At 43.8% G+C, this 27,118-nt stretch overlaps 1 protein-coding gene across 4 annotated transcripts in view; it reads left to right on the top strand.

Annotated features, from left to right (window-relative positions):
• Positions 1-27,118, top strand: part of PRKCB (protein kinase C beta) — a 383,326-nt gene that overhangs the window by 344,496 nt on the left and 11,712 nt on the right. For all 4 annotated transcript variants that reach the window (XM_021931832.2, XM_021931831.2, XM_021931830.2 and 1 more), the window contains 3 exons: positions 1,605-1,685; positions 1,954-2,061; positions 7,231-7,371. In XM_021931832.2, the coding sequence (XP_021787524.1) occupies positions 1,605-1,685; positions 1,954-2,061; positions 7,231-7,371 (330 nt within the window). The remainder of the gene's footprint in view (positions 1-1,604; positions 1,686-1,953; positions 2,062-7,230; positions 7,372-27,118) is intronic.

The raw sequence follows: 27,118 nt of genomic DNA, 5'->3' as shown, positions 1-27,118 counted from the left end.
GGGAGATAGAGATCAAGAAACGGCCATTCACTTTATAGCCAAGTTTGCTCAAATACCCTTTTTGAGTTAAACAAGCAATAACTGAATTATAAAACATTCTAGGATTAGTTAACATTTTGAGGGCATAATATGTGAAAGCCACCTAGTATCTCACATAACCCCATGATATAGATATTATAGAAGTTAAGTAACTTCTCCTGTGATCACACAACCAACCGGTAGACAGCAGTCAGGATTCAAAGTCAGACTGCCTAACCCTCAGACCTCAGCCTTTAGCCTTTGCTATATTACCTCTTAACCTCTGACATGGTTAGTTTTACATCCCTACATGCTGAAAGATGGACCATCACATGGCTCTTCTAGACTTTTCCATGTTCTGGCAGTTTGGGAATATGAATTAAAAACTTCACAACCGCATATACCTACATGATCCACCAATTCTACATCTAGGAGTTTATCTTAAGGAAATACTTGGACAGATGTCCAAATGTCTAATTACAAGAATATATGTTACAGCATAGGAAGAGACCTAATCAATTGGAAATTTATAAGATAGATTTTGGTGTATCCATTCAACATAATGTTATGCAGAGATAAAAACTGATTGTGTTCATATACAAATATTAAATTAGCAAGGAAAATTTAAGTGAATAACTGGCTTTATTAAAGATCTATTGCCCATAATCCCAGTGCTTTGGGAGGCCAAAGTGGGAGGATTGCTTGAGTTTGAGTTCAGTCTGGGCAATATAGAGAGACCCCGTCCCTACAAAAAATTAAATAATTAGCATGGTGGTGAGCACCTATAGTCCCAACTACACAGGAGGCTGAGGTGCAGGGATTACTTGAGCCCAGGAGGCCAAGGCTGTGAGCTATGAGCTATGATCTTGCCACTGCACTCCAGCCTAGGTGACAAAAAGAGACACTATCAAAAAAAAAAAAAAAAAAAGAAGAAAAGAAAAGAAAAAAGAAAAAAAAATGGTCCACATACCAAAGTGTTTATGTAAAGCACACACATACACACAGAGTTTAATATGTATTCAGAGAAAAGAGTATGGAATGAAGTAGACCAAATATTAGTCATAATTTTTCTCTTAATAAAGGATTATGGGTGATTTTCATGTTATCATCTCAGCTTAGCTATCTTTTATAAAGAAATAGTAAAATAGTAACAAATATTATTACCTCTTAAACGTTTTTATTTGTAATTATGTTTTAAAAACATGTAACATAAAATTTACTATCTTAACCATTTCTAAGTGTACAGCTTAGTAGTGTTAAGTATATTTACATTATTGTGTAAATGTTATAACTTTTACAATGAAGAGTAAAGACAGTTTTGCTTTTAAAAATTCCATGCTCACTGTTTTGAAAATAATGATAATAATAATACACCGTACTTAGTGCTTCGAAAAGGCAATGCGACAGCCACAGGTGTTTGCCCAGCTGCAGGTGCCTCTGCAAAGCATGTCTGTCATTCCCTGAGTAGCTAATGTAAAGAAATAGCTCAGGTGGGCACTAGCCTTCTTGTAAAAGAAGAGTGGAATCTGTCTCCAGAGGATACATGAACTGCAAACCTCCCTGATAGGATGCCTTCTGTTTTCTAGATAATTGCTTATCAGCCCTATGGGAAGTCCGTGGATTGGTGGGCATTTGGAGTCCTGCTGTATGAAATGTTGGCTGGGCAGGTAATTGAATTTTAAGTGATCGATAAGAGAAGTCCTCCCTACCCCCATCCACATGGTTTCCTTAGGAGAATGCATGTTTGGTAACAGCTCATAAATGGAAACCTCTATGACTTTCCCGCCCTTGGGGTCATACAAGTCCGTGGTCATTGGAAAGCCTGGGTGTGTGGCTTCACTGTAGGCCCCAGGGAGGAGAGTCTGCCAGTTGAGGGGGGCTCTGGGGAGGGTTCAAGCAGGGATTCTTCTCCTCCCACCCTCCCCTGTCATACAGGCACCCTTTGAAGGGGAGGATGAAGATGAACTCTTCCAGTCCATCATGGAACACAACGTAGCCTATCCCAAGTCTATGTCCAAGGAAGCTGTGGCCATCTGCAAAGGGGTAAGTACATCTCTTAAAGCTGTGGCCAGGACCACCCCATACAGGCATGTGGGATGTACCTTGCCCAAGGACACCCCACCGGGGAGAACAGAGCCTGAACTCCACCCTTCGCTCCGTTTGGCAATATGAGAACCCTGGCGTGGAGCTGCTACCTCCCAGAGGAGAGAAAGCTTTTTTTCTGATTTGCACAGAAGTGCCACAGAGAGCTGCCTGCAGCTGCGTCTTGCTGCTGGCTGGGCTGCAGTCTCTGAACCAGCACAGGGGAATGCTCATTGAGTGAATGAGGTAGAAAGCACAGAGATTTTGTCAAAGAGCTGGAAGTCGTGGGAAAGGGCACAAGAGGTCTTCGGCACAACTCAGGCTATCTTGCCCTGCTCTGCTGTATGTGTTTAGTTAATACCAAGAGCGTGCAACTTTTGTTCTAAACAATACCAGGCAGTGTTGAGGTTAAGGAATTCTCTAGATAAGCAGACTGAAATTCAGTGTACTCAAAATCCCACTGTCCCCTCTCCCCCAACATGCACACAAATGGCTCAAAGGGAATGCACGCTTGTACGTCTACAGTTTATACACAGGGCACCTGCGAAGAAAGCAGGACGTGTGTTTATGGGGAAGGATTGTTTGTTTTGCGTCTTGTGTTGGACCAAGGCATACTCACAGTGACTTATGTGAGATCCTAAGGATCAGTGACGCTCACTTTTGGAGCCATCAGGATAACCTGAAGTGCCTTACCAGAATGCACATGCTTCTGCCTCACCCCAGAGATTAAGTCTGGGTATGAGTATTTTGGAAAAGTCTCCATTTGACTTGCACACCACTGCCTTTAAACATACTGTCCAAATGAAGTGATTTTTCAACTCTGATGGAAGCCTGAAAGCAATCAAATTAGATGCCCAGAAAATATGTTCCAAGCATAATATACTAATAAAGAATTTGCTCTCCCACCACCCAGTGGTACAGGTTAGAACATGGCCATGCCTTAATCAGCGGGTTCCCACCTGTGTGTCTGAATAAACCAGGGCTGCCAGTCCTAGATCTGTGGGATGCTTACAGACTTTTCATGCCCTACTTTGCTCTTCCTGACCCCAGCCAGATGCTGAATGCACTGGCTTGGGTGAAGGAAAACTGGGAAACTCAGGCAGGCCAATCTGAGGCTTGGCCCAGTTTGGAATAGCTGGGCCAGCCTCTCAGCCTAAAAGCACCTTGTCACACTGCCTAAATTCCCACTCTCAGTGAATCACCTAAGGTTTTCACCTCAGCTCCATAGGCTAAGATGCACGTATCCCTGGGGAAACCACCTGTGAATGAATCTCAATCCCGAACATCTAAAGTGAATTGCTTGAAAATATTTTCTTTGAGGGTGTGAGGCAGGGAGAGGGAAAATGAAGAATAGAGAGGGGAGTCGCAGAGGTGCATTAGGAACCTAAGCAAAGCCCATAAAGAAAAAGAAGGCACACACGAAGGCCTGTACAGGCCCCCATGGACATGGTATTGAAGGGTGGGAGGGGTAGGCAGAAGGTGGCACCCGGAGCTTTTAATTTGTTTAATAATTGCCGGCATAGGAGATCTCTCATAAACATTCAGCTTTCAGGTTTCTCTTGAAAAATCAGATCTTGCCACATTGGCTTGTCATTCTTACAAAGCACCAGTCAGCTAGATTGGAAACCACTGCCCTCTGTAGTTGGGGCTTGCCCTCTGTAATTCACAGAAATTCTCACCTGGCCAATTCTACCCAAGTTCAAATCCTGGTTCAGGCATTAATTGCCCTCAGACCATGGGGAAGTTGTTTGACGGCGTCTGCAGATTGGGAATAATAATAGCAGTCCACACAGGGTTCTTTGATGATTAAATAGCTGAATACTGTAAATCACTTCGAGTAGAGGCTGGCACTCTGCTCCAAACCCCTTGGAAGTTATTATTTCTATTACTAGTGCTGACACTATTGTGTTATCTGCCTGGTTCCTCTTGGCATTTGAGTTTGCATTCCCTGGAATTGCGACTTTTAAAGTCGGGGATTTGGAGATCAAGAGACCGTTTGCAAATCTTGACCCTTCCATTTTCTAGGCACAGGGTCTTTTTTTTTTTTTTTTTTTGACAACATCTCGCTCTGTCACCCAGGCTAGGGTGCCGTGGCATGATCATGGCTCACTGCAGCCTTGATCTCCCAGGCTCAAGTGATCCTACTGCCTCTGCCTCCCAAAGTGCTGGGATTACAGGCATGGGCCACTGCACCCAGCCTAGGTGCAAGATCTTAAGCCACTTCCTTTGCATCTCTGTGCTTCTGTTTATTTTAAAAAATGAAGTAGTAGTACTCACTGAAAAGAGTTTTTGAGAGCATTACATGAGATAACGTAAGAGAAAGCTCCTTGCATGACGTGGGCACATAGTAGGTGTTCAGTACATGCACAGAGTCCTCCCCTTCACATGCCCGCCCTGCCTGGACAGCTGGGGGTTCTAAGTGGGTCATGGAGGAGAGGATTTTCCAGGTCAGCTGTCTTCAGCTTCAGCTCCAATTAGCAGTTTCCCTGGTAGAGCCATTTTCTGTTAATTCAGGACCCATAACCTTCATGATTAACTGGGGTGACTCTCTTACTATTGAGTTTGGGGACCATTAGTAATTGAGTGGGCTGAGTCCAATGTGGGCTCTTCCTTCAAGGAGGGTACTCCAGAAACGAGTGACGCTCAAGCGAACAGCCAAATGCTTCCTCCAGAACAGCGAGCCCCAGGGGATGCGTCTGGGAGGTGATCAGAGATTGGAACAGTGATTAAATCCAGCTGTCTACATGGCTTCGGGCACATTAGAGCAAGAGTGCGGGAACTGGGCAGAGACTCCGAATTAATGCTGGATGTTTCTGTAGTGCCTTTTCTTTGCTTGGCATCCTCCTGCTTAGACAGAAATTCAGTTGAGCTTTTGAAAACAGTCTCCTGTTTAATTGAAGCAGTGTCCTTTATATGTCCATCCCCTCAAAGGCCCGATTTTCTACCTCCCTTCCCCCCAAAAATCAGTAAAACCTTACTCAGAGGGCTATGCCCACTTTGAACAAACTTGAAGCAAACAGAAGCCCAAATAGGCCGTACCTTAGGGTGAAAACCAGCAGACACTGAACAGCTGAGACTGTTCAGTGAACATAAAGCTATAAGAGTCCTGAGCCAGGCAGAGCTGTTCAAAACCTTGCCCTGCTCCTTAGCTGTTTGACCTTAGACAGATGACTTTACTTCTCTGCACCTACATCCTTTACCTGGAAAACGGGGGATAAGAGTTGCTGAGGCCTCAGAGTATTGTTGCAAAGGTTAAAGAGTAATGGGTAACAGCTGGGAAGCCTTTAGCACGGAGCCTGAATGCATATGATGTCATCATGCTCAGTACACGGAAGCCATTATTGATATTATTATTATTATCAGTGTGAACCAAAACCTCCCTGCCCTTTCATTCCTCACATCCTAATCTTACACAAATGTCAAGGCTTGACTCAATTTCCTCACCCTCCATACACCTCTCCTGACAAAGCCAGGTCACAAAAATTCCTGAGAAAACCACGTGTGAAATGTGCTCCCATTTTTCTTAATAGCCCAAGTTTTAGAGCTAGGCAGAGGTGGAGTCTGCACCCAGCTCTTACTGACTGCCACTTCCTATCTCTTGAGTCCTTGCTGTTCCTCAACTTCTTTGAGTGTGCATTGCCTTTTTATTCAAATGGGAAAAATAGTATACTCACCTCATTGGGTTATTGCAATGATTGGGGAAGATCGTGCATGTAAATAAAGAGATAGCTAGCTTAGAACGTAAGTGCTCAGTTAATTTCCCCACCCTGGAGGATACGGTTTATATGACAAGTACATGCTTGTGTGTGTGACCACAAATTATCTTGTAAGGGGGCAACAGGCTGAGTGACTGTCCAGCAGTGTAGGAATGAATTTCTGGGTTCATCCTTTCCCCATCATCCGCAAGTCCTGGGCAGAAGATTCTGCCATCATGGGCTGCTCAGTGTGATGTCAACTCTGGAAAGCTTTTGGACTTGTTTTTTTTTTTTTTTTTTAATTAATCACCAACTCTTCCGTCTTTACCCTCTGTACATTTGCTCAAGTCTTGAGATCAGAGATATTTTCGTGCTGCTTTGGACTCATTTACAAGAGGAAGCCTGTCTGGTTTCATCTTGGAGCATCTATTCATCTTGTTATTTAGCACTCAGAGACCCAAAGATGGAGGGTTTTGATAATTAAGTAATTTAAACGGAACACCAAAGAAACCTCAGCGGCGTTGTGTGTAATGTATGATACAAGGGAAATGAGCTGGGCTAGGTTTTGACTGTTTAATGAGCTTTCAGAAAGTAATTACTTGAAACTTGGGCCCCTTTGACTAATACTTTTTCTTCTGTTTTGTCATTTTTGCAAGTGCTTTACTGAGAAATGCAAATGGTATCTGAATGAATGTAGCCTTTGCTTTTGTCAAATTCCAGTTTTCTTGTTGTGGGAGGAGGGAAGTTTGAAGATATTGAAACTGTCCTAATTAAATGCACTGGTAATTGCACAAAACTTATTCTTAAACCAAAATGGATCATGTGGCATTTCTTTTTTTCTTTCTTTTCTTTTTTTTTTTTTTTTTTTTTTTTTTTCTTTTTGAGACGGAGTCTCTCTCTGTCGCCAGACTGTGGAGTGCAGTGGTGCAATCTCAGCTCACTGCAACCTCCGCTTCCTGGGTTCAAGGAGTCTCCTGCCTCAGCCTCCCGAGTAGCTGGGACTACAGGTGTGTGCCACCACATCCAGCTAATTTTTGTATTTTTAGAAGAGACGGAATTTCACCATGTTGGCCAGGATGGTCTTGATCTCTTGACCTTGTGATTTGCCTGCCTAGGCCTCCCAAAGTGCTGGGATTACAGGCGTGAGCCACTGTGCCTGGCCCTCATGCAGCATTTCTAACTTGAAGTTCGGGGTCACATTCAGGCTTCGTTTTGATTAACCGTAAGAGATGATCGGCAGCAGGTCCTGTTATCAGGTCCTTTCCTACAAAGTCCTGGTTGGGATTTTTTGCTGAAATAAAAACTAAAGAACAAAAATGAGTTGAGATTCTTCATTTGTGCTTTCTTTCCTAATGCCTTGGAGTAATGATTTCTGAGTGTCTCACATTTCCTCTTCTGAAACTCATTAAATACAATGTTTTTCTTTCTCTCAAAGCTGATGACCAAACACCCGGGCAAACGTTTGGGTTGTGGACCTGAAGGCGAACGTGATATCAAAGAGCATGCATTTTTCCGGTATATTGATTGGGAGAAACTTGAACGCAAAGAGATCCAGCCCCCATATAAGCCAAAAGCTGTAAGTAGCCCATTCTCTCTGACTGCCGACTATTCACATACAAGGTATTCTTGCCCGTTCCCCGTGTTTTCCAAATGCTTCCTGAGGGGTAGACATCAGCGTGTCTACTGGAACGTGGGTGTATGTGTTCACACATGTGCACAAAGTCACTGGGTACAAAGATGGACATTTCCATTGGCCCAGCTCTGTCTCTATAAAGATGGAAACGATGATGCCTATTGAATTTTTGTTTCATTTATTCAATTATTGTAACTATCTTAGCTGACAACTTTCTGAGAATGGTTCTTGGGTGAGCAGAGTTCAGATCCATTTTTGGACTATGATAAAGGATCTAATTTTGCCCTCATTCTTTCTCTTGGTTCAACTGTGTCATTTTCTCTTCATACTGACAGTGAAAAGGTCATGTTGTTTATCTCAACAGTATTTAAATTTAATTCTGAAACATACACTATGTCTGAGTCAGTAAATAAGATGGCAGTTCAGCAGCCAGCTCCCACCCAAGGCAAAACAGAGTAAAGCAGAGACTGACGTCCTCTTGAACTGAAGACCCCCTCCTGGAGGGTTTGGGTGTGGAGATGGCTTTGACATAACTTTCATAATGCAAGAATAAAACTCTCACATTTCCCACAGTCCACGTACCCACAGGAACGTTTTCTATCCCCAAAGACTCAGCAGGGACTACTTGTCGGCATCAGGAAGGAAGAGTTTGCACCTGAATTAATCAAACTGTGATTCTGCTGGGAGAATATTTCTTTGTGAAATTAAATAGAGGTCAGACCTGGTGACTCCATGATGGGTCGTAAAACTACTGACTGAGGCTGAAGACTGAACATAAACACCGTCATTGAAACCTAACGTTGTAAGGGTTTGAGTGTTAAGATGAAGAAGATAATAATGGTAGTTATTTTGATACTAGTATTGTTATTCCTTTCTTGAGCACTTACGTGCTAGGCACCATATTAAGCATTTCTCATGCAGCATCTAATTAAATCCTCACCACAGCCTGTGAAGGAAGGTGCTGTCATTCCATGTTACGGAAGAGGAAACAGGGGCTCAGAGGGGTAAAGTGCTCTGTTCAGGGTCACTCAGCCAGCAGTGATGAAGGGAGGATCCAAGCCTCAGACAGTCTGACTGTATTGGAGGCCCACCAGGAAGCCCAGGGGCAAAGGACATATAGTTCAGGAGTCTCCCAGGTGATGCTCACCTCTCCCTAGTGTCGCACCTTCCCCTCATCCCAAATGGCTAGAATCACAGCTCTACACCAACCTCCATGCATCCCGTTTCTCCGTGGATGCCTCCTGGTGCAGGAAGCCGTGGCCCTTAGAGGCAGCCAGTTCTACTTTGTGGCCCTTCTCATTATTGCCAACTTACATACTGCTGTCAGATCAGCCTTACCAGAACTCCTGCTAGAGCCTCTCTCTGTGTGTGGATCAACCTTCAGACATTTGTGGATGCAGGTTCTAATTTCTATTTCTTCTTCTTCTTCTTCTTCTTCTTCTTCTTCTTCCTCTTCCTCTTCCTCTTCCTCTTCCTCTTCCTCTTCCTCTTCCTCTTCCTCTTCCTCTTCCTCTTCTTCTTCTTCTTCTTCTTCTTCTTCTTCTTCTTGCTTCTTCTTCTTCTTCTTCTTCTTCTTCTTCTTCTCCTCCTCCTCCTTCTCCTCCTTCTCCTCCTCCTTCTCCTCCTCCTTCTCCTCCTCCTTCTCCCTCCCTCCTTCTCCTCCTCCTCCTCCTCCTCCTCCTCCTCCTCCTCCTCCTCCTTCCTTCTCCTTCTCCTTCTTCTTCCTCCTCTATCTTCCTCTTCCCTCTTCCTCTTCCCTCTTCCTCTTCCCTTCCCTTCTTCTTCTTCTTCTCTTCTTCTTCTTCTTCTTCTTCTTCTTCTTCTTCCTTCTTCTTCTTCTTTTATTTCTTCTTCTTCTCTTCTTTCTTCTTCCTTCTTCTTTCCCTCCTTCTTCCCCTCATTCTTTCCTTCTTCCCCTCCTTCTTCCCCTCCTTCTTCCATTTAATATCTTCCTCTTCCTCCTTCCTCCTCATTCCTTCCTTCCTTCTCCTCCTTCCTTCCTTCTCATTTCCCTTTCATTATCATTTAGCATTATCAGATCTTCAATGGATATTTCCTATCATTGGCTTCTCCTTCATTCTCATTCATTCATCATTTCCATTATTTCTTCCATTATCATTCCTTCATTTCTTCTTTCTCATTATTTCTCATTATCTTCATTTCTTCTTCCTCTTCATCATTACATCTTCATCATTCATCTTCCCTCTTTCCATTATTTCATCATCATCATCATCACTCATTCTCATTCTTCTTTTTTGAGATGGAGTCTTGCTGTGTCACCCAGGCTGGAGTGCAGTGGTGCAGTCTCAGCTCACTGCAACCCGCCTCCTGGGTTCAAGCAATTATCCTGCCCCAGTCTCCTGAGTAGCTGGGATTACAGGTGCCTGCCACCACGCCTGGCCAATTTTTGAATTTTTAGTAGAGACTGGGTTTCACCATGTTGGCCAGGCTGGTCTCGAACTCCTGACCTCAGGTGATCCACCCGCCTTAGCCTCCCAAAGTGCTGGGATTACAGGTGTGAGCCACAGCCCCGCCCTGATTCCTTCTTGAATCCTGTGATTTCCAGTTAAATCCTGCCCCACCCCCTCCTGCAAGCATGTTCCATAGGACCTCACTTCCAGGGGCCTGTTCTCCATGACATCCATATCCGTCTTAAAATACAGACACAGAATTGAGCACAATACTCTTAATCGTGTCTGACTCTCAATGAGTACAGTGGATCAGACTATCCCTTGGTTATTCCAGAGCTGGTGAACTGGGACCAGTCCTTTTCTCTCTCTGATCCACTGTGTCATCATCCGTAATACAGTGATGATAATAGTTTTGACATCAGAGGGTTGTTATGATGCATAAAGCACTTTGTACAAGCCTGGAACAGAGGAGGCACTCACAGAGAGCTGATCGTGGTTTTTGTTAGCTGTGTCATACATTAATTAACGTCTCGATGTAGGGTCTTTGAAGGGCAGAATCCTGCTGCTGCTATTCCTTAAGATAACATCTGTGTGTACGTTGGGGTTGAAGAGGGCCCCACATGTCATGAGCAGCATCATAGCTTTTATGGGCCCATTTGGAAAAAGATGGAAAGGTAATACTGAAAGGAAGAGTGAACTATTTGTTCAGGAAGCTGGGAACTCAGAGGCGAGATGTATAACTCAGATGGTTTTTGTGGGGTTATTTATGAGATCTCGAAATATGGACCTCCCTTTTCTCACTTGGCCAGAGGAAAGACGCACATGCTCCCATCCCCATCAGCATAGAACCCAGCGGACATCTGGGGGTCATGTTCTAGCTGTAGTGCCGTGGTTTGTAAAGTGTGCTGTCCATCAGTATGCAGTGTCACAGTCAGTGGTATCGACATTACATGAGCACTTTAGGAGTGAAGTTCTCGGGCTCCAACCCGGACCCCCTGAATCAGAAACTCTAGGGGTGGGGCCCAGTGTTCTGTGTTTAATAGGCTCTCCAGGTGACTTGATGTGCTCTCAAGGTTGAGAATCACTACCGTGGAGTTTAGCATTAGGAGCTCAGCCAGGAAAGCTAGGCAGAGACCAGAGGGAGGTAGCATGGAGAATCATCTCCTTTTTTTTTTCTTTTTTTAAAGACAGGGTCTTCCTCTGTTACCCAGGTTGGAGTGCAGTAGTGCGATCATAGCTTACTGCAGCCTTAACCTCCAGGACTCATGCGATGTTCTCACCCTTCCTCCTGAGTAGCTGGGACTACAGGAGTATACCACTATGTCTGCCTAATTTTTATTTTTATGTTTAAATAAATGGGGTCTTGGCCAGGTGCGGTGCCTCATGCCTGTAATCTCAGCACTTTGGGAACTTTGGGAAGCCAAGGTGGGTGGATCACCTGAGCTCAGGAGTTCGAGACCAGCCTGGCTAACATGGTAAAACCCCATCTCTACTAAAAAAATACAAAAATTAGCTAGGTGTGCTGGTGGTGCCTGTAATCTCAGCTATTCGTGAGGCTGAGGCAGGAGAATCGCTTGAACTGAGGAGGTGGAGGTTGCAGTGAGCTGAGATTGTGCCACTGCACTCCAGCCTGGGTGACAGAGTGAGACTCAGTCTCAAATAAATAAATAAATAAATATATAAATAAATAAATGTGGTCTTGCCATGTTGCCCAGGCTAGTCTCAAACTCCTGGGCTCAAGTGACCCTCCAAAAACCTCAGCCTTCCAAAGTACTGGGATGACAGGTGTGAGCCACTGCACCCAGCCAAAAGAATCATCTCTTTATGTGGAAGACAATGGTCCTCCTTCTAGTCAGGGCATGGGGTGGTGGCTTCCAGAAGAGGTCACAGACTCAGATGCCTACAGAGGCCAAGCAGATAATATAAATGAGGGAAGAGGGCTGGTGAGATAGAAGAGAAAGTGTTGGAGATCAATGCAAGCCAGAGAGCAGGTGAGCTACCTAACAGGCTCAGCTGATGTTCGCCTCCCAATGGCCTGCCCTGCAGGATGCAGCCTCCATAGGGCTGCTCCATCTTCATGGTTTTCAGGGGATAGAACTCAGTGTTGCGAGGTGCAGCAGACCTGTGAGTTGATTGACAGATCCTGTTACGGTCAGTGTAGTATGTAGGCCCTATGTAGTAAGGGCTTAGTGAAAGGGTATATAAAATTAAGATGTTTAGATAAAATCTCACAAATTTGACTGGGTACAGTGGCTCATGCCTGTAATCTCAGCACTTTGGGAGGCCGAGGTGGGCAGATCACCTGAGGTCAGGAGTTCGAGACCAGCCTGGCCAACATGGTGAAACCCCGTCTCTACTAAAAATACAAAAATTAGCCAGATGTGATGGCGCACACCTGTGCATGGAGAATCGCTTGAACCTGGGAGGCAAGGTTGCAGTGAGCTGAGATCACGCCACTGCACTCTAGCCTGGGTGACAGAGCAAGACTCCGTCTCAAAAAAAACCAAAAAAAAACCAAAAAAACAACTCACGATTTCTTTTATATATCAGAACAAATTTTTGAAAATTAAACACAGGGGCAAATAAAACACATCCACACCCATATGTATCCCATGCACTGATTGGTTTATAGCCTCAAGGGTAGTGATGGTTCAAAGTCAGGTTGCTGTTTAGCCAGCATCTGTTAGCAATAGTTATTTACAACCAGAGTCCATTTTGACCCGTTAAATATTTTGAATAGCCCTGCTAAGCAGTAATGAATATAAAAGGTCTAGCCTCGTGCCTGGCTCATAGAAAGCAGTCAGGAAAAGGTAGCTGTTATTATCATTGGTAATATAAAAAGATTACAATACTTAGTCATTATCAACAAGATCCCTCAACTATTCTGCATTTGATATGATTTCCCACTGACCTGTGTCTTGAATTCCTCCATGTGGGTTTAACAATGACTTTCAAAGTACAGTAATCAGGCTGTACTACGTACTTCAAAATGTTCTGGTACCAGCTCTAAAGGAGCAGGCGCTGCCTTCAATCTCCTTAGACTGAATTAGAAATAATAATAAATGATACATCATCCAGGTACAGTGGCTCATGCCTGTAATCCCCACACTTTGGAAGGCTGAGGCAGGCAAATTGCTTGAGTCCAGGAATTTGAGACCAGTCTGGGCAACATGGCAAAACCCCATCTCTACAAAAAATACGAACATTAGTGGGTGTGACGGCATCCACCTGTAGTCCCAGATACTCAGGAGGCTGAGTTGGGAGGATCTTGATCCTGGGAGGTTGAGGCTGCAATGAGCCATGATCATGCCACTGCACTCCAGCCTGGGCAACAGAGCAAGACCCTGTCTCAGGGAAAAAAAAAAAAAAGATACGTCACCTACCCATTTGATCCAGTCTGCCTGTATGCCTTTTATATTGCAAATGCATTGCATCAGAGCCCTCCTCCCCCCAATCCCAGGATTTTATATTTCTCCTTCCTCACCCCTTCTTGACTGTCTGCCACTTCCAAAAGGCCTGTGGTGAGCGTGTGCAGAGTTCCATGTGCCTTGTGGGATGTGAAAAGGCATGCATGTATCTGTCAGCCTTCCTGATTCATGCATGCTATTCAATAGAGTGTGGTGAGAGAAAAAACAAGGAACAATAACAGAGGATTATATTCAAACATCAGTGAAGGGTGCTATTATTGGAGGTTCATTAAAATAACTTTAAATGGGTTTTTAAAATTTGTTCTCAATGCCATCTTTTATTGTGGCAAGGAGCTGTTCACAGAGCATTGTTTGAAACTGTATTGAAATACAGTAGATTTGGTGTATTGTTGCAGGGAACAAGAGCCATTTTTTTTTTAATGTTTGCCTGGTTGTGTGTTGCTTTTGTTTTAAAACACCCAAATGGCTCTCTGTTGCCCCAGTCTAGTATGCTCCTTGGCATATATGGCTTTTGAGGTCTTCCAATGCTAGATCTCTGTTCTCTTCCTAGCTTTAGCTCCTGACTCCAAGAACAGCATTCCCGGGCTTCTTTCAGTTTCTCAAACATGCAGTGCCTTGTTTTCCCTTGCCGGCTTCATCCATGCAGAGTCATGCACCTGGGATGCCCGAAGACGTTTCCTATGCTCTCCCAGCCCCCTGATTCCCACCGTGCCTTGCCTTTCCCCCCTCATCAAATCAGCAGAACATCACCCACTTAGGGAGGCTCTTGCTGATTCCTGAGTAGATATCTGCTACTGTCCCATCAACAAATTCATCACAGGTTGTAATAATGTGTTCAATCTCATGCCTGTCTTTTTGACTACTTGAAGATTGTGACTTTCTCTGTGTCAAATCCCAGTGCCTAGCATAGGGTTTAGCTCATTATAGGTGCTCAAGAATTCTTACTCAATGAGTGAATAGCCATAAAACAAGATGCCATAATACACTGTGCTGTGGAACATAAAGGAGTCTTTAGGGATATATATTAGAGTGCATGGTTTTTTTTTATGTACGCCAGGGTATTGCAAATAAATTGGTTGTTGTGTAAGTGACTACCCTATTTATAAAGGGCTATAATTTGGTTGCTGATTTTGCAAACTGTCATGGCATCATGTGGTTTTGCAGTGTGTGTTGGGAGAGTGTGCTGGCGAAGGATCTGAAGAGGCAGTGCATTGAATCATAGGACTTTGGGTGGACAGGTTTGCAGCTTCCTGCAGTCTAACCTTGCACAGTCCAATCCAGTATTACAGATGCCATGATGTAGCTTAGCAGAACGTCTTAAACTTTAATGTGCACACACGAGTCACCTGGGTATCTGGTTAAAATTCTTACTCAGCCAGTCTGCGGTGGGGTTTGAGATTCTGCATTTCTCACAAGCTCCCGGGGGATAGGATGCTGTGGGACCAGGGACTCCACCTTTATGTAGCAGGGACTAGAACTCAGTGTTGCAGGGTGCAGCAGGCCTGTGAGTTGACTGGCAGAACATGTTGTAGCAGTGCAGTAGGTAGATCCTGTGTAGTCAGGACTGTAGTGAAGGCGTATATACAGTTAAGTATAGAATGTTCTAGTGAAGTTATTGTTCAGGGCACACAGCAGGCTGTTGCTAGTCAGCATGTGGTGGGAGGAAGCTGGTGGTTTGGGTACTAAAGGGCAGACTGTCGCTGAGCGCATGATGGAGCAGTGGCTTGGGAAGTAGCGTGTGCTGGTTCTGTCCTCTAGTGGGGATGTTGTCAGATATCGAGTCATCCATTCAGTGGGTGATGAGGTTAGGTACTGTTCTAGGTGATGGGAACATAGCACTAAAAATAATTAACATCCCTGCCCTCATGGAGCTTATATTCTGGGGAGAGTGGGCAAAATAATAAACATAGAAACAAGTGAAATATACAATGTGTCAGAAGTTGATAAACATTATGCAGGAAGCTGAAGTAGGGATGGAGATTGGAAGAGCCAGGTCAGGGAGATGTCCATATAATAGAGTAGGTGGAGAAAATGACATTTCAGCAAATACAGGAAGAAGATGAGAGAGGTGGGAGTCATGTGTATATCTGGGTGAGAAGGGAGAGTGATTTGGGTGGTAGTAGCAGATGCAAAGGCCCTGAGGCAGGAGCTTGCCTGGCATGGTCAAGGGGGAGCAAGGATTCCAGGTGGCTGAGCTAAGGGGTTGAGGGAGAAAGGAAAAGGAGGTGAGATCAGAGAGGCCAAAGGAAAGCACAGGCCACTGAAAGATCTTTGGCTTTTACTCCAACTCATGAACCAAGAAATAACATGTTCTGACTTTGGGTTTTTGAAGGATCGCTCTGAGTGCTGTAGGGACAAGGGTGACATCAGGGAGACTGGCCAAGACTCTTGCCATAATCCAGGCAAAAGGTGATAGAAACTTGGGCAGGTTGGAGCTGTTTGAGAACCCCCAAGCTGGCATCTTCAGGTCCTCCCCAGTTCCTGGCATCTTGTAGGCACTCAGTCATTGTCTCATGGGGACATGAAGGCACCGATGAACATGAGTCCCTGCAGACTGCCCACAGGATTGCTCCTCAAGTGTAAAACATGGTAGCCAAGAGTTTGGTCCCGGTAGCAATAGGATGAATGAATGAAATAGACTGTCAGGAAATCTTCTGTGATACAGAGCACTGGCTTGCAGGGCACAGAGCAGGAGGACATGGTTGTGCACTTGGTTGGACTTCCTCCTGTTGATGCAAAGGGTGCAGTGGCTGAGGGCTGTACCCAGGGAGTTCCTCTGTGTCTCGGTGATCCAGCTCAGAATTTTGCTGACTTGTAGCAAAAGGTGCATTGAGTCTTTGGCATGGATGAGCATATTTTATTGCAGAAGTAGTAGTACATGGAGCTATAATGTCACAGGACAAGATATGCTAGGTAATATGTTCAAATTGAAATGCCTAATGGGGAGTTTGATGGCATTCATGTGTTGTCACGAATTGGCTTAATGAAGTCCTGTCACTCTTCCTCTGAAAGGCTCCATAACACCTAATGTAAGACTTACTGTGAAAATTGGGTAGGGGGATGAACCCAGGGCACAAGGATTCAGCTGCCTCCAAAGACATAGAAGCAGTGAGATGAAGAGGAAGAGCATAGAAGCAGTGAGATGAAGAGGAAGAGAAAGCTAAGTAGGCTTCATTAGAGACCTTGGAGTCTTTTCTGCTTTTTATTTATTTGTGTTTTCATTGTTTTTAATTAATTGCCCACGCTGGTCTCAAACTTCTGGCCTCAAGTGATCCTCCCACCTCTGCCTCTGAAAGTGCTGGGGGTTACAGGCGTGAGTCACTGTGCCTGGCACCTGTGGAGTCTTAAGTGCTAGAGTGTGTGTACAAGGATCTTCCCAGTAGTAAACATGGCTCTAGTAGTCTTTTAAAATATTATCAATCAGATCATCAATTGTTCTAAAATATGGTCAACCAGATTGTCAAGTGTTCTAAAATATGGCGCATCTGATCGTCAGTGCTCTCTGGGCAGGGCTCGAGGAGTACAACTTGACGAGAAGTAGACATTAAGAGCCCCTTTCCTCTGCTCCTTACATTGGAGCAACCATCCAGTCCTGTCTAGACATCTCTAGAATGCTCATTCCCTCCTTCCTTCCATTCTAGCCTGTGTCAGGCCTCGCCAACTCCAAACCCACTTGTATGACAGACTGATTCCAATCATTTCTGCTCTTGTTACCAATTCTTATCTGCCCTTTACTTAAAACTCATAATTTTGAGGCATCTGCACATTAGGAAAGACTGAAAACCTAGCAAGCTTTTATAGCTTGCAAAGATCCTTGTCCTATGCTCTGTTAGTATCATTTCCAAAATACTACATGGGTTAAAACTGGTCACATCCCATTGCCCGTATCCTCTGAGAGTCTAAATGCTGAACTGCTTCAGAAACTAAATCATACTCACAGGACTTGGTTTCTCGGCAATTCTGTCATCTGAAAACATTGTTTATGTAGCTGAGGTCAAAAGCTTCAAGTACTGCTTTAATGAGCTGCGATTCTGTTCATGTGACATTCTCTTCCAAACCCAATTGCCCTTTACACTGTATGAGTAAGTGCTTCTGTGTGTGTGTGTCTGAATGTGTGTGTTTGATGTGCTGACATTTCTGAATTGAATCCAGAAAGTGTAACCTTTGTATGTTTGCTGTTGAAACTCCAAATTCAAGGCTTAAGAAAAGGATCTAACGCTTACTCAATATGATTTATTTAAGCACAGAACCTAACTCCCCCAAAGTATCAAATACTCAAGAGAACAATTCCTTTTTGAAAATTGTGATTTAAAATAATTCTCATAAAACCTTTACTGTTCAAATATATTAGAAAATATATTGAGTTTTTGTCTGCATCAGGCACTGTTTTAACTGCCTTCCATGCATTGCCTTATTTAATTCTTTCAACCCTCTAAGGTAAGGTTATCACCACATTACAGATGAGGAACTAGAGCTTGGAAAAGTTAAGGCATTCATCCAAGATCCAGCAACCAGAAAGTGGAGGAGCCAGGACTTGATCCCTGGACTGTACACTGTCTCAAGACCCTTGTAAAGATTATTAGAAGCACTTGGAGCCCCTGGTAAGGTTCGTGCTTGTGCTAACAGGAGAGAGTCATGATAACACCATCGAATGGTGTCTATTACATAATAGAAAAAGACTGAGTATTCTTACAATTCAAATGATTTAAATTTATCTTAAAATATTGCAACAAATAAGTAGAATATTCACACCTTTTATAATTTGTTGGCAGGATTTTAAAAGATGCGAATCTTATTTGTTCCTTAAGGCTTTGATTTTGAAGCTGACAAAGACAGCATACATTGACTAACCTCTGAAAGAAGGGCATGGCAGCATTGAAATGAGGCAGTCGAGACAGGCTCATTAAGGAGTAGAGGTTTCCCTGCTCAGTTCTCCTTGTTCTTTTGGGGTATCCAGTGTGTGGAGTTTGCAGAGATCTTAATAAAAACATCAACCTACATTTATATGCTGACAAACAAATAGCCAAGAGCCATTTAGGACACATAGCTTGGAGTCTGTTTATCTCTCTCCACCTATCTACAAACCCATGAAGAACCCATTTAAACTTCAGATCAAACCAGGCCCCCTTTAGTGGTTGGAATCGGCAGGTTCCTGAGCCAAGTGAAGTTCATAAATCAGTTGTTGTCTTAGTCCATGTTGTGTTGCCATAACTGAATACCACAGACTAGATAATTTATAAAGAAAAGAAATTTATTTCTTACAGTTCTGGAGGCTGGGAAGTCCAAGGGTGAGGGCTTGCGTCTGGTGAGAGACTTCTTGCTGTGTCATCCCACGGCAGAAGGTGAAGGGCAAGAGAGAGTATGCATGCATGTGTGTGTGTGTGCATGTATGTGCATATATATGCATATGCATACGTGTGTGTGCACATGCAGGGGAAAGATAGGGAGCCAAACTCATCCCTTTTATCTGGAACCCACCACCAAGATAACAGTGTTAAGTCCTCATGAGGTGCCACCTCTCAACACTGTTGCATTGGAGATTCATTTTCTAACACATGAACTTTGTGGGGGCAAGTCAACCATAGAACCTACCAGATACATGACTTTGAGATATCCCCTGGCAGAAAAGCCAACGATTTGAACTGAAATGGTAGATGGGAAGGCCACTGACTGGGGGAGGGCATGAAACTGGTAGCTTCTGTCTGGCAATAACTACTGAAATATCATATAATTGAAGTCAATAATTGAACGATGACCTTAGAAGTGGAATTTAACTGCTCCATTCTGTAGATGGGCAGAAGCCTAGAGATTTGCCCAAGTGACTTACACAGGGATTATAACAGAACCATGGCAAAATAATCTGGTGCTCCACTTAATGGATACAGGACTTTATTATTATTGTTATTTTGATACTGGTCCATGGTCCAGGGATTGGGGATCCCTGCCCTAAATCATGAGGAAGATTGAGGCCCACGGGTGCCACAAGTTGGTAGCCCTCAGCTTCTTACCACCTCCTAGCACCTCCATAGTCATCTTGACCTCCTTGCCCGGCTTCCATCTCTGTCTTAGCAAATATGTGTTCCCTCCCCCAACTCATGTGAGACTTACCCTCACTCCTGCTCTGGACTCCACCCTCTCGATCCTTCCTGCTTATCTCCCCTGTTTAGTCTATGTCTACAACTTCTCTATGTTCCTGTGGTTTCAAATAGGAGCCTGATTTAAATTGACTTCTAAGCAAAAAGTAATGATAGTATTCAGATGTAGATGGATCATGGTCCCAAACCATGCCAGCAGGGAAACCTTTCTCTGTATCCCTTAGAATTACTTTCCCCACTGTGTTGACTTCATTCTTCATTCTCAGAAGGCTTTCTTGGGCATATAGCAACTCCCAACTTATGTCCCATTATCTCTGCAACTTCTACCTTAAAAAAAGGGCTTCCTTTTTATAAAATCCCAGCAGCCTAGGACTCAATCTTTTTGGAAGACATTGGGTCATACGCCCATCTCTAGGGGAATCGCTTACTGCACAGGGGGGGATGGAATATGCTGATTGGTTGGGCCTGGGTCACCTGCCCCTCTTAGCCAGGGAACTGGATCTAATCCAGACATTTTGAAAAAAGAGAAGGAATGTCCTATCTAAATCAGACATTTTGAAAGAAGAGAGGGAATATCTCCTTTAAGAAAAATAAAGCCACTGTCACTAGAAGAAAAGACAATGAATGCCTGATGGCTGGGCAAAAACAGCAGCTGTCCGTTCTGACTCTATCCTGACCATCTCCTTTGTGCATAAACCTGCTATGTCTTTTTCATGTTAAAAATCCCCTACCTCAAACCTGGGAATCCTCCTTACTACTACTCTTACTCCTGCTAGAACTACTACCCTACCTTACTTCGCATACAAATATGCTTTTGAAAGAGTTTTGCCAGTTCCTGCTGTTTCCACTTGTTGACAATTTATTCTTTCCTCAGTTTGGTGCAATCTGGCTTCTGCTCCCACCATCCTATTGATATTTTTCTCATTGAGTCATCAGTGACCTGAAAACTGCCTCCTTTCACAAGCTTGTCTCATCTTTCTTGACCTCACCATATTATTAGGTGCTCTAATCCTTTCCCCTTTAAAAAAAATGTGAAAAAATAAAATATTCAAGCAGCATTAAAAGCTACAAAGTGAAATTAAGAATCCCCTCACCCATGGCTCCTAGCTAGGCTTCTTGATTCTCCTTCCTAGAGACACCCACTGCAACCAGGTTCTTGTGTGACCTTCTAGAGAAGATGTGTTCAGGCCCAGAAATAGTCTACATCACACACAAGGATGTTAGCATGCTGTATACAATTTCTGTATCTTGCTTTATTCCCCTCTATCTTGGAGATTGTTTCTTATCTGCACATCTATCTCTACATCACCCTTTGAATAGCTTCCTAGTTTCCTACATAAGTGAGTTTATCTGTAGGATAAATGCAGAGTAACTCCTCCTTTTTAAGCCCCTCTTCTTCATTTTTATGACATTGTGTGTCTATCTTAGTCTGTTTTGTGCTGCTATAAGAATACCTGAAACTGGGGCCAGATGCAGTGGCTCATGCCTGTAATCCCAGTACTTTGGGAGGCTAATGTGGGCAGATCACTTGAGCCCAGGAGTTTGAGACCAGCTTGGGGAACATGGCAAAACTCTGTCTCTACACACAAAAATACTACAAAAATTAACCAGGTGTGGTGGCACATGCCTGTAGTCCCAGCTACTTGGGTGACTAAGGCAGGATTGCTTGAGCCTGGGAGGTCGAGGCTGCATTGTTGTGATCACAGCTTACTGCAGACACGACCTCCCAGGCTCAAGCAATCCTCCTGTCCAAGTGACAGAGAGACCCTGTCTAAAAAAAAAAAAAAAAGTGGATAACTTGTAATGAAAAGAAATGTATTTGGCTAATGGTTCTGGATGGTGGGAAGTCCAAGATCAGGGGCTGTATCTGGGGAGGACCTTCTTGCTGCATAGTAACCTGATAGAAAGCATCACACGGCAAGAGAGTACATGAGAGAGGGTAACTTAATTTTTAAATAAATTCACTCCCACAGTAATAACATTAATCCAATCACCTCCAAAAGTTCCCACCTCTCAACACTGTTGCCTTGGGGATTAAGTTTCCAACACATGAACTTTGGGAGACACATTCAAACCATATCACCACATTTGCTGATGTTCTTCCTGCCTTCACAGCCACTCCCGATAGAAATTCCAACTCCACGAAGACTTCCAGTGACAATTGAATTTGGAAGGTTAAGACCTGCTCATGACCCAGAAAGGAAAAGAGAAAGCTTACTTTTTGTTTGGTTACAAGTACAGTTTCTTAAAACTAACCGCCAAATGCCCCCTGCCCCCCCACCAAATGGCATATGGAAAACAGCACAGAGATGGTGTGTGAATGTACTTGAAATGTCTTTCTAAGGAAGTGAGGCTTGGGTGGGACTGGAAACACATCCCTTTTGCTCCCCAGGGTACATGTCTTTTTTTCACTTCCTCTAACTGGGAGCCCCAGGGTCTGGCTTTGTCTTGTAGCTTCCTGTCATGATGCACCAGGCTAAGTGGGAAGGTTTCTGTTCTATGTCTTAAGTAGCACTGGCAGGTCCTCATTCTGCTTGTAATTGGGATGGGAATATGGGTAGGAATTTGGGGTTTGGCAGAGCTTACAGGACCTCTTTCAAGCCAGAGCACAGCCCTATCAGACTTACTCACTGGACAGGAATAGGTCAGTCAGCCCTCAGCAGCAGCCACCAGCTACCATGTTAAGTATTTGATGTGAATTTTATCAAGTCATTCTCACCCCATCCTACAAGAAACTTGAGCTTAGGGGACTTAGCTAACTTGCTTGAAGGTTGTATAGCTGTGAATTGTTGGAGCCAGGATCGGTACCCACGTCAGCTTAACTTTTAAGTCCATGCCACACAATCAGATACATAGTATGAGGCAATGGGATGTAATGGAAAGCCCGTGGGCTTTGGAATTGAACAGATGGGCTCTGGATCTTTGCTCTCCTACTTGACTCCATATGACCCGGAACAAACTGTTAACTCTTAAAATTATCTGTTAAGTAGAGATAATCCTTTTCCTGCCTATCTCACAGCCTTGTGGGAATCAAAGCTATAAAAAGATAGGCAAATAGAAGGGATAATTACTATCTGAGGGTGAGTTTACTTGAAGCCAGCAATGTGGGTTTAGGATGAATGGTGAAGAATAGATAAGAAAAAAAAGATACTCTGTTGACATGGGAAGATGTTTAGAGTGTATTTCATCTAGTTTCTCTTAAAAAGCAAGCAAAAGAACAGAGTCATGTTTCCACCTTTGTCTAAAAACTAAAAAACATCCATTCATCTATTCATCAGCCATCTAGGATACAGACCAAGATGTTAACATAATACAGAGATTTGGGGTGGCAGGATTAAGAAGGACTCTTTTGTGTGTTTTAAATTTTTTTATGGCCAGTCGCAGAGGCTTATGCCTGTAATCCTAGCACTTTGGGAGGCCAAGGTGGGCGGATCACGAGGTCAGGAGTTCAAGACCAGCCTGGCCAACATAGTGAAACCCCATCTCTACTAAAAATACAAAAATTAGCTGGGCGTGGTGATGGGCACCTGTAGTCCCAGCTACATGGGAGGCTGAGGCAGGAGAATCACTTGAACCTGGAAGGTGGAGGTTGCAGTGAGCCAAGATGGTGCCACTACATACCAGCCTGGGTGACAAAGTGAGACTTCATCTCAAAAAAAAAAAAAAAAGAAAGAAAAATTATTACAATTACTGTTTTTTGTTTTGTTTTGTTTTTTGTTTTTTGGGTTTTTTTTTTTGAGACAGGGTCTCATTCTGTCACCCAGGCTGGAGTGAAGTGGAACAGTAATAGCTCACTGCAGCCTCCAACTCCTGGGTTCAAGGGGTTCCCCCTGCCTCAGCCTCTTGAACAGCTGGGACTATAGGCATGCACCACCATGCCTGGCCAATTTTTAAAAAATTCTTTGTAGAGACAAGTTCTTGCTATGTTGCCCAGGCTGGTCTCAAACTCCTGACCTTTCGTGATCCTCCCACATGGGCCTCCCAAAGTGCTGGTATTATAGGCATGAGCCACCATGCCTCGCCTCTTGGTGCTTTTTAATAGCTTGTTTGTTTCTGCGATAAATGTAGGAGAATGATAGAAGAGTCTGGATCTCTGGTCAAATCTAGGATCAAATCATGGTCAGATACTTAAACTCTCTAAACCCATTTTCTCACTGCACAGTAAGCACTTCATAGAGCTTTTGGGGGGATTAAAGGAGATAATGCTTGCAAAGCACTTAACACAATATCTGGCTCGTAGTTAGTGCTTAACATACACTATTATTTGTCCATTTGATAATTTTTTGTGCCTGGGTCTTAGAAACGCAGTGGTGAATAAAACAGATGTGACTTTGCTCTCGTGTAGCTTACAGTCTAGATGAGAACACAGACAATAAACAGAGAATGAACATATATTCATAATTATAGATTGAGATATACTAGATTTTATTTCTGTGAAAGAAATGAAGAGGATATCTTGATACAGAGTAACAGGAGGGAACAATGAGGATCCACTTTATTTGAAGGTGATCTGGAACAGCTTCTCTGACAAGGTGCCATTTAAACTGAGATCTGGAGGAAATCAAAACACTGGATTTTTTTTTTTTTTTAATGAAAATTAAGAAAAGCAAGAGCAAAACGAAACAGACTTAGTATGAAACACAAAAGACCCCTCTCCTACTGACTTCCTCCCTAAATAAACATAAGAGGTAAAAGATCCCTGACTGTAAGGGACCTTCGTTATTAGTAGAAGAAGAAGACTCCAGTCTCTCTTTTTTCTGCCAAAGCCCAGACCACAAACGACTTTTTTAAATGATCAAATGTGTAGGCAGCTTTGTGCATCTGATTCTTCCTGGGTGGGTCCCTCCTGTGTTCAGCTGTGGGAAACTGGAAGGCATAGAAACGACCCTGCGTTTCACTGGATGTGCACATGTTAAAAAAGAAAGATGCGTTTGTCTTTTTGCCTAGGCTATGTAACTTGGATGTCTTTTCATTGTGACCTTCTGATCTTGTTATCCTGAAGGTGCCCTGGTGTCTTGATGGAGGCTGGGCAGGTAGCTTCCCTGAGCCACTAGCCTCATGTCATCAAACTTGGCTAGACAACAGCAGCAGGGAGGAGCCTTATGCTCTCCTCCACCATCTTACCCGGTCCATACCCTCTTTTTACTTCCATTTCTTCTCCAGCTCTTTCCTTTCCTCTTCCAAAGAAGCAGTGTCTGTCTTGCAGGTCCCACTCAAGTGAGATGTCGCTTCCTCCAGACAGTGTTCCTGGCCCTTCTTGGGTTCCTTTCCTCTGTGCTCAATGGCAGCACCTGTCCCATGGTCCCATGCAGTGGCCTGTGTGTGCATCTGTGTCCTCTGCTAGACCTTAAGCTCAATGGGGACAAGAACAGGTACCCTCTTACGTATTGCCAGCGTCCGGCATGCTGCTAGGCAGAGGATCTACAAGACCCGAATATTAGCCTTCCTCATTATCCCTTAGCATCAAAATACACGTCAAAGCAGCCCCTTGTTTTGGAGGGTTTTTTGTTTCATTTTGTTTTGAGACAGGGTCTCACTCTGTCACCCAGGCTGGAGTGCAGAGGCACAATCATAGCTTGCTGCAGTCTAAACCTCCTGGGCTCAAGCGATCCTCTGACTTCAGCCTTCCAGGTAGCTGGGACTACAGGCATGTGCCGTCACGCCCTGAGAAGTTTTAAATTTTTTGTAGAGACAGGGTCTTGCTATGTTGCCCAGGCTGGTCATACAGTCCTAGCCTCACTCGATCCTGCTGCTGCCTTAGAGTGTTTTACTAAGATGAAGCATGTTAAAGTAGCGTCAGGCTAACCTTAACAGTTTACCCAAATACTCCCATTCTCTTTATTTCTATTTTTCAATTTCTTCCATGATAATTGCTCTCTCATGTAAAATAGCTTTCACAGCTTCTTTTCTTATTACAAAATAATAATAATACCTGATTGTTATGTAAATTTTTAAAAATATAATCAATCATAAAGGGGAAAAGGAAAAAGATGAAAACCATCTGTAATTCTTCTAATCTCCATAAGCCTGTGTATAAAATGTGTACAGATATTATATACATTTGTGTATATAATTTATAGAATGGAAAGATATTGTACACACTGTTAGTAATTATATAACTATGTCATTTCATATTCTTCTACATCTTCTTTTAATTTTTAAGAGTGTTTTGCATGGTAATACATCAAATAGATGTATCATTATTTATTTAACTGTTTTCCCTATTGGTCCATAGTAGATTCCCATTTGTTTTCTCTAACAATTCTTTGATGAACGCCCTATATCTTGATGAGATAAACCCAGGAGTATAGAGGAGAGGTCAGGAAAAAACTTGTGGAGGAAGTGGCACTGCTCTGGAGACAGAAATGATGCACAGGAGATAGCTGGATGGATGGGGAAGGAGTGGGAGCAAGTGCTCCTGGCAGAGGAGACAGCCTGTGCAAGGGCTTGGAGTCACCTCCAAGAGTTCATGAGTGTTCCAGGAACTGGAAATATTTCAGTATGGCTGGAGGGTGTCTCAGGGGGTTGGGGACATGGGCAGGGAAGGGGCTGTTGATCAAGTGTCCGGGAACAGGTCCTAAATGGCCCCTTAAGCCATGCTAAGGAGTGTGGGCTTTGGGCAATGGGGAGCTATTGCAGATAAGAGCAGGGAAATGGCATAACCCGGTCAGCATCTTTAAAAGATCCCTTTAGCTGGGCATGGTGGTGCGCAGCTGTGGTCCCAAGCTACTCACAAGGCCAAGGCAGAAGGATCCCTTGAGCCCAGGAATTCAAGGTGGCAGTGAGCTATGATCACGCCACTGCACCCCAATCTGGGCAAGAGAGCAAGACCTTGTCTCAAGAAACAAAACAAAACAAAACAAAACAAAAACGAGATCCCTGTGGCAGTGGTGACCAAGCCAACTCCACATTCAACAGCAAGACTCTGTTATTAACTCAATGAAACAAATTAAAAGAGAAGAGAAAAAGAAAAACAGCTTACGTGTAACAGGTCACATGTAAAATAGCTTTCACAGCTTCTTTTCTTATTACAAAATAATAATAATAATTATTTCAAACTGTCTAGATTCTTAAATTCAGGAGCGTAATTCAACAAATCAACCTTCTTACTCCTCTCCTTAATCCTGAAAGAGGTGCTTGTGGTTTAAATACCCCTCTTGGTTTCTGGCCCCCATTCCTGTTCCAGGAGCCCCATTGATGTACCCTGATGACAAGGGGGTCGGATTTTCTTTTCTTTTTTTTTTTTGTCAGCTGAGTGAGGCTGAAGTGTTCACCCAAGACAAGCCAGAGAGGCAGGTGCAATCCATGGTGCGTTTTTAATTAGATCCCAGCCACCGAGCTGCCCATACTTCAAGGACACAGCAGGCAGGAAGCTGATCTGGGCTGTGTCTCCCAAGGGCTGACGTCTCCATTTAGGGAGCGCTCTTGAAGCTAATGGTCAGTGACAGCTCCATTTGAAAAACACAGAAACACTTAATAGGGAGGCTGTGATCTGCCAGCCCGGTAAGCCGCTGATTAGCAGGGAAATCATGCTCCCTCTGTGTCGCACCCCCTTGGTTAAGCCCCGTTCTTGCGTCTCCTCTGTGCTATCTCACTTAAAGATTTCATTGTTCTCTGAGACAGGAGGGAGGGGCAGAGGGATAGGGAGGTTGTGGAGCTGCCAGAAGCTGTTTCACTGTCTCCCATCACAGCCTCTGGGGAGGCCCAGGCGAAGCAACAGCCTTCTGGCGTGGATGGGAAATGGATGGTTTTTAAA

This window comes from Papio anubis, chromosome 18, assembly GCF_008728515.1.
Source record: "Papio anubis isolate 15944 chromosome 18, Panubis1.0, whole genome shotgun sequence".
Classification (NCBI taxonomy): Eukaryota; Metazoa; Chordata; class Mammalia; order Primates; family Cercopithecidae; genus Papio; species Papio anubis.
This window is presented reverse-complemented; position numbering and strand designations above follow the sequence as displayed.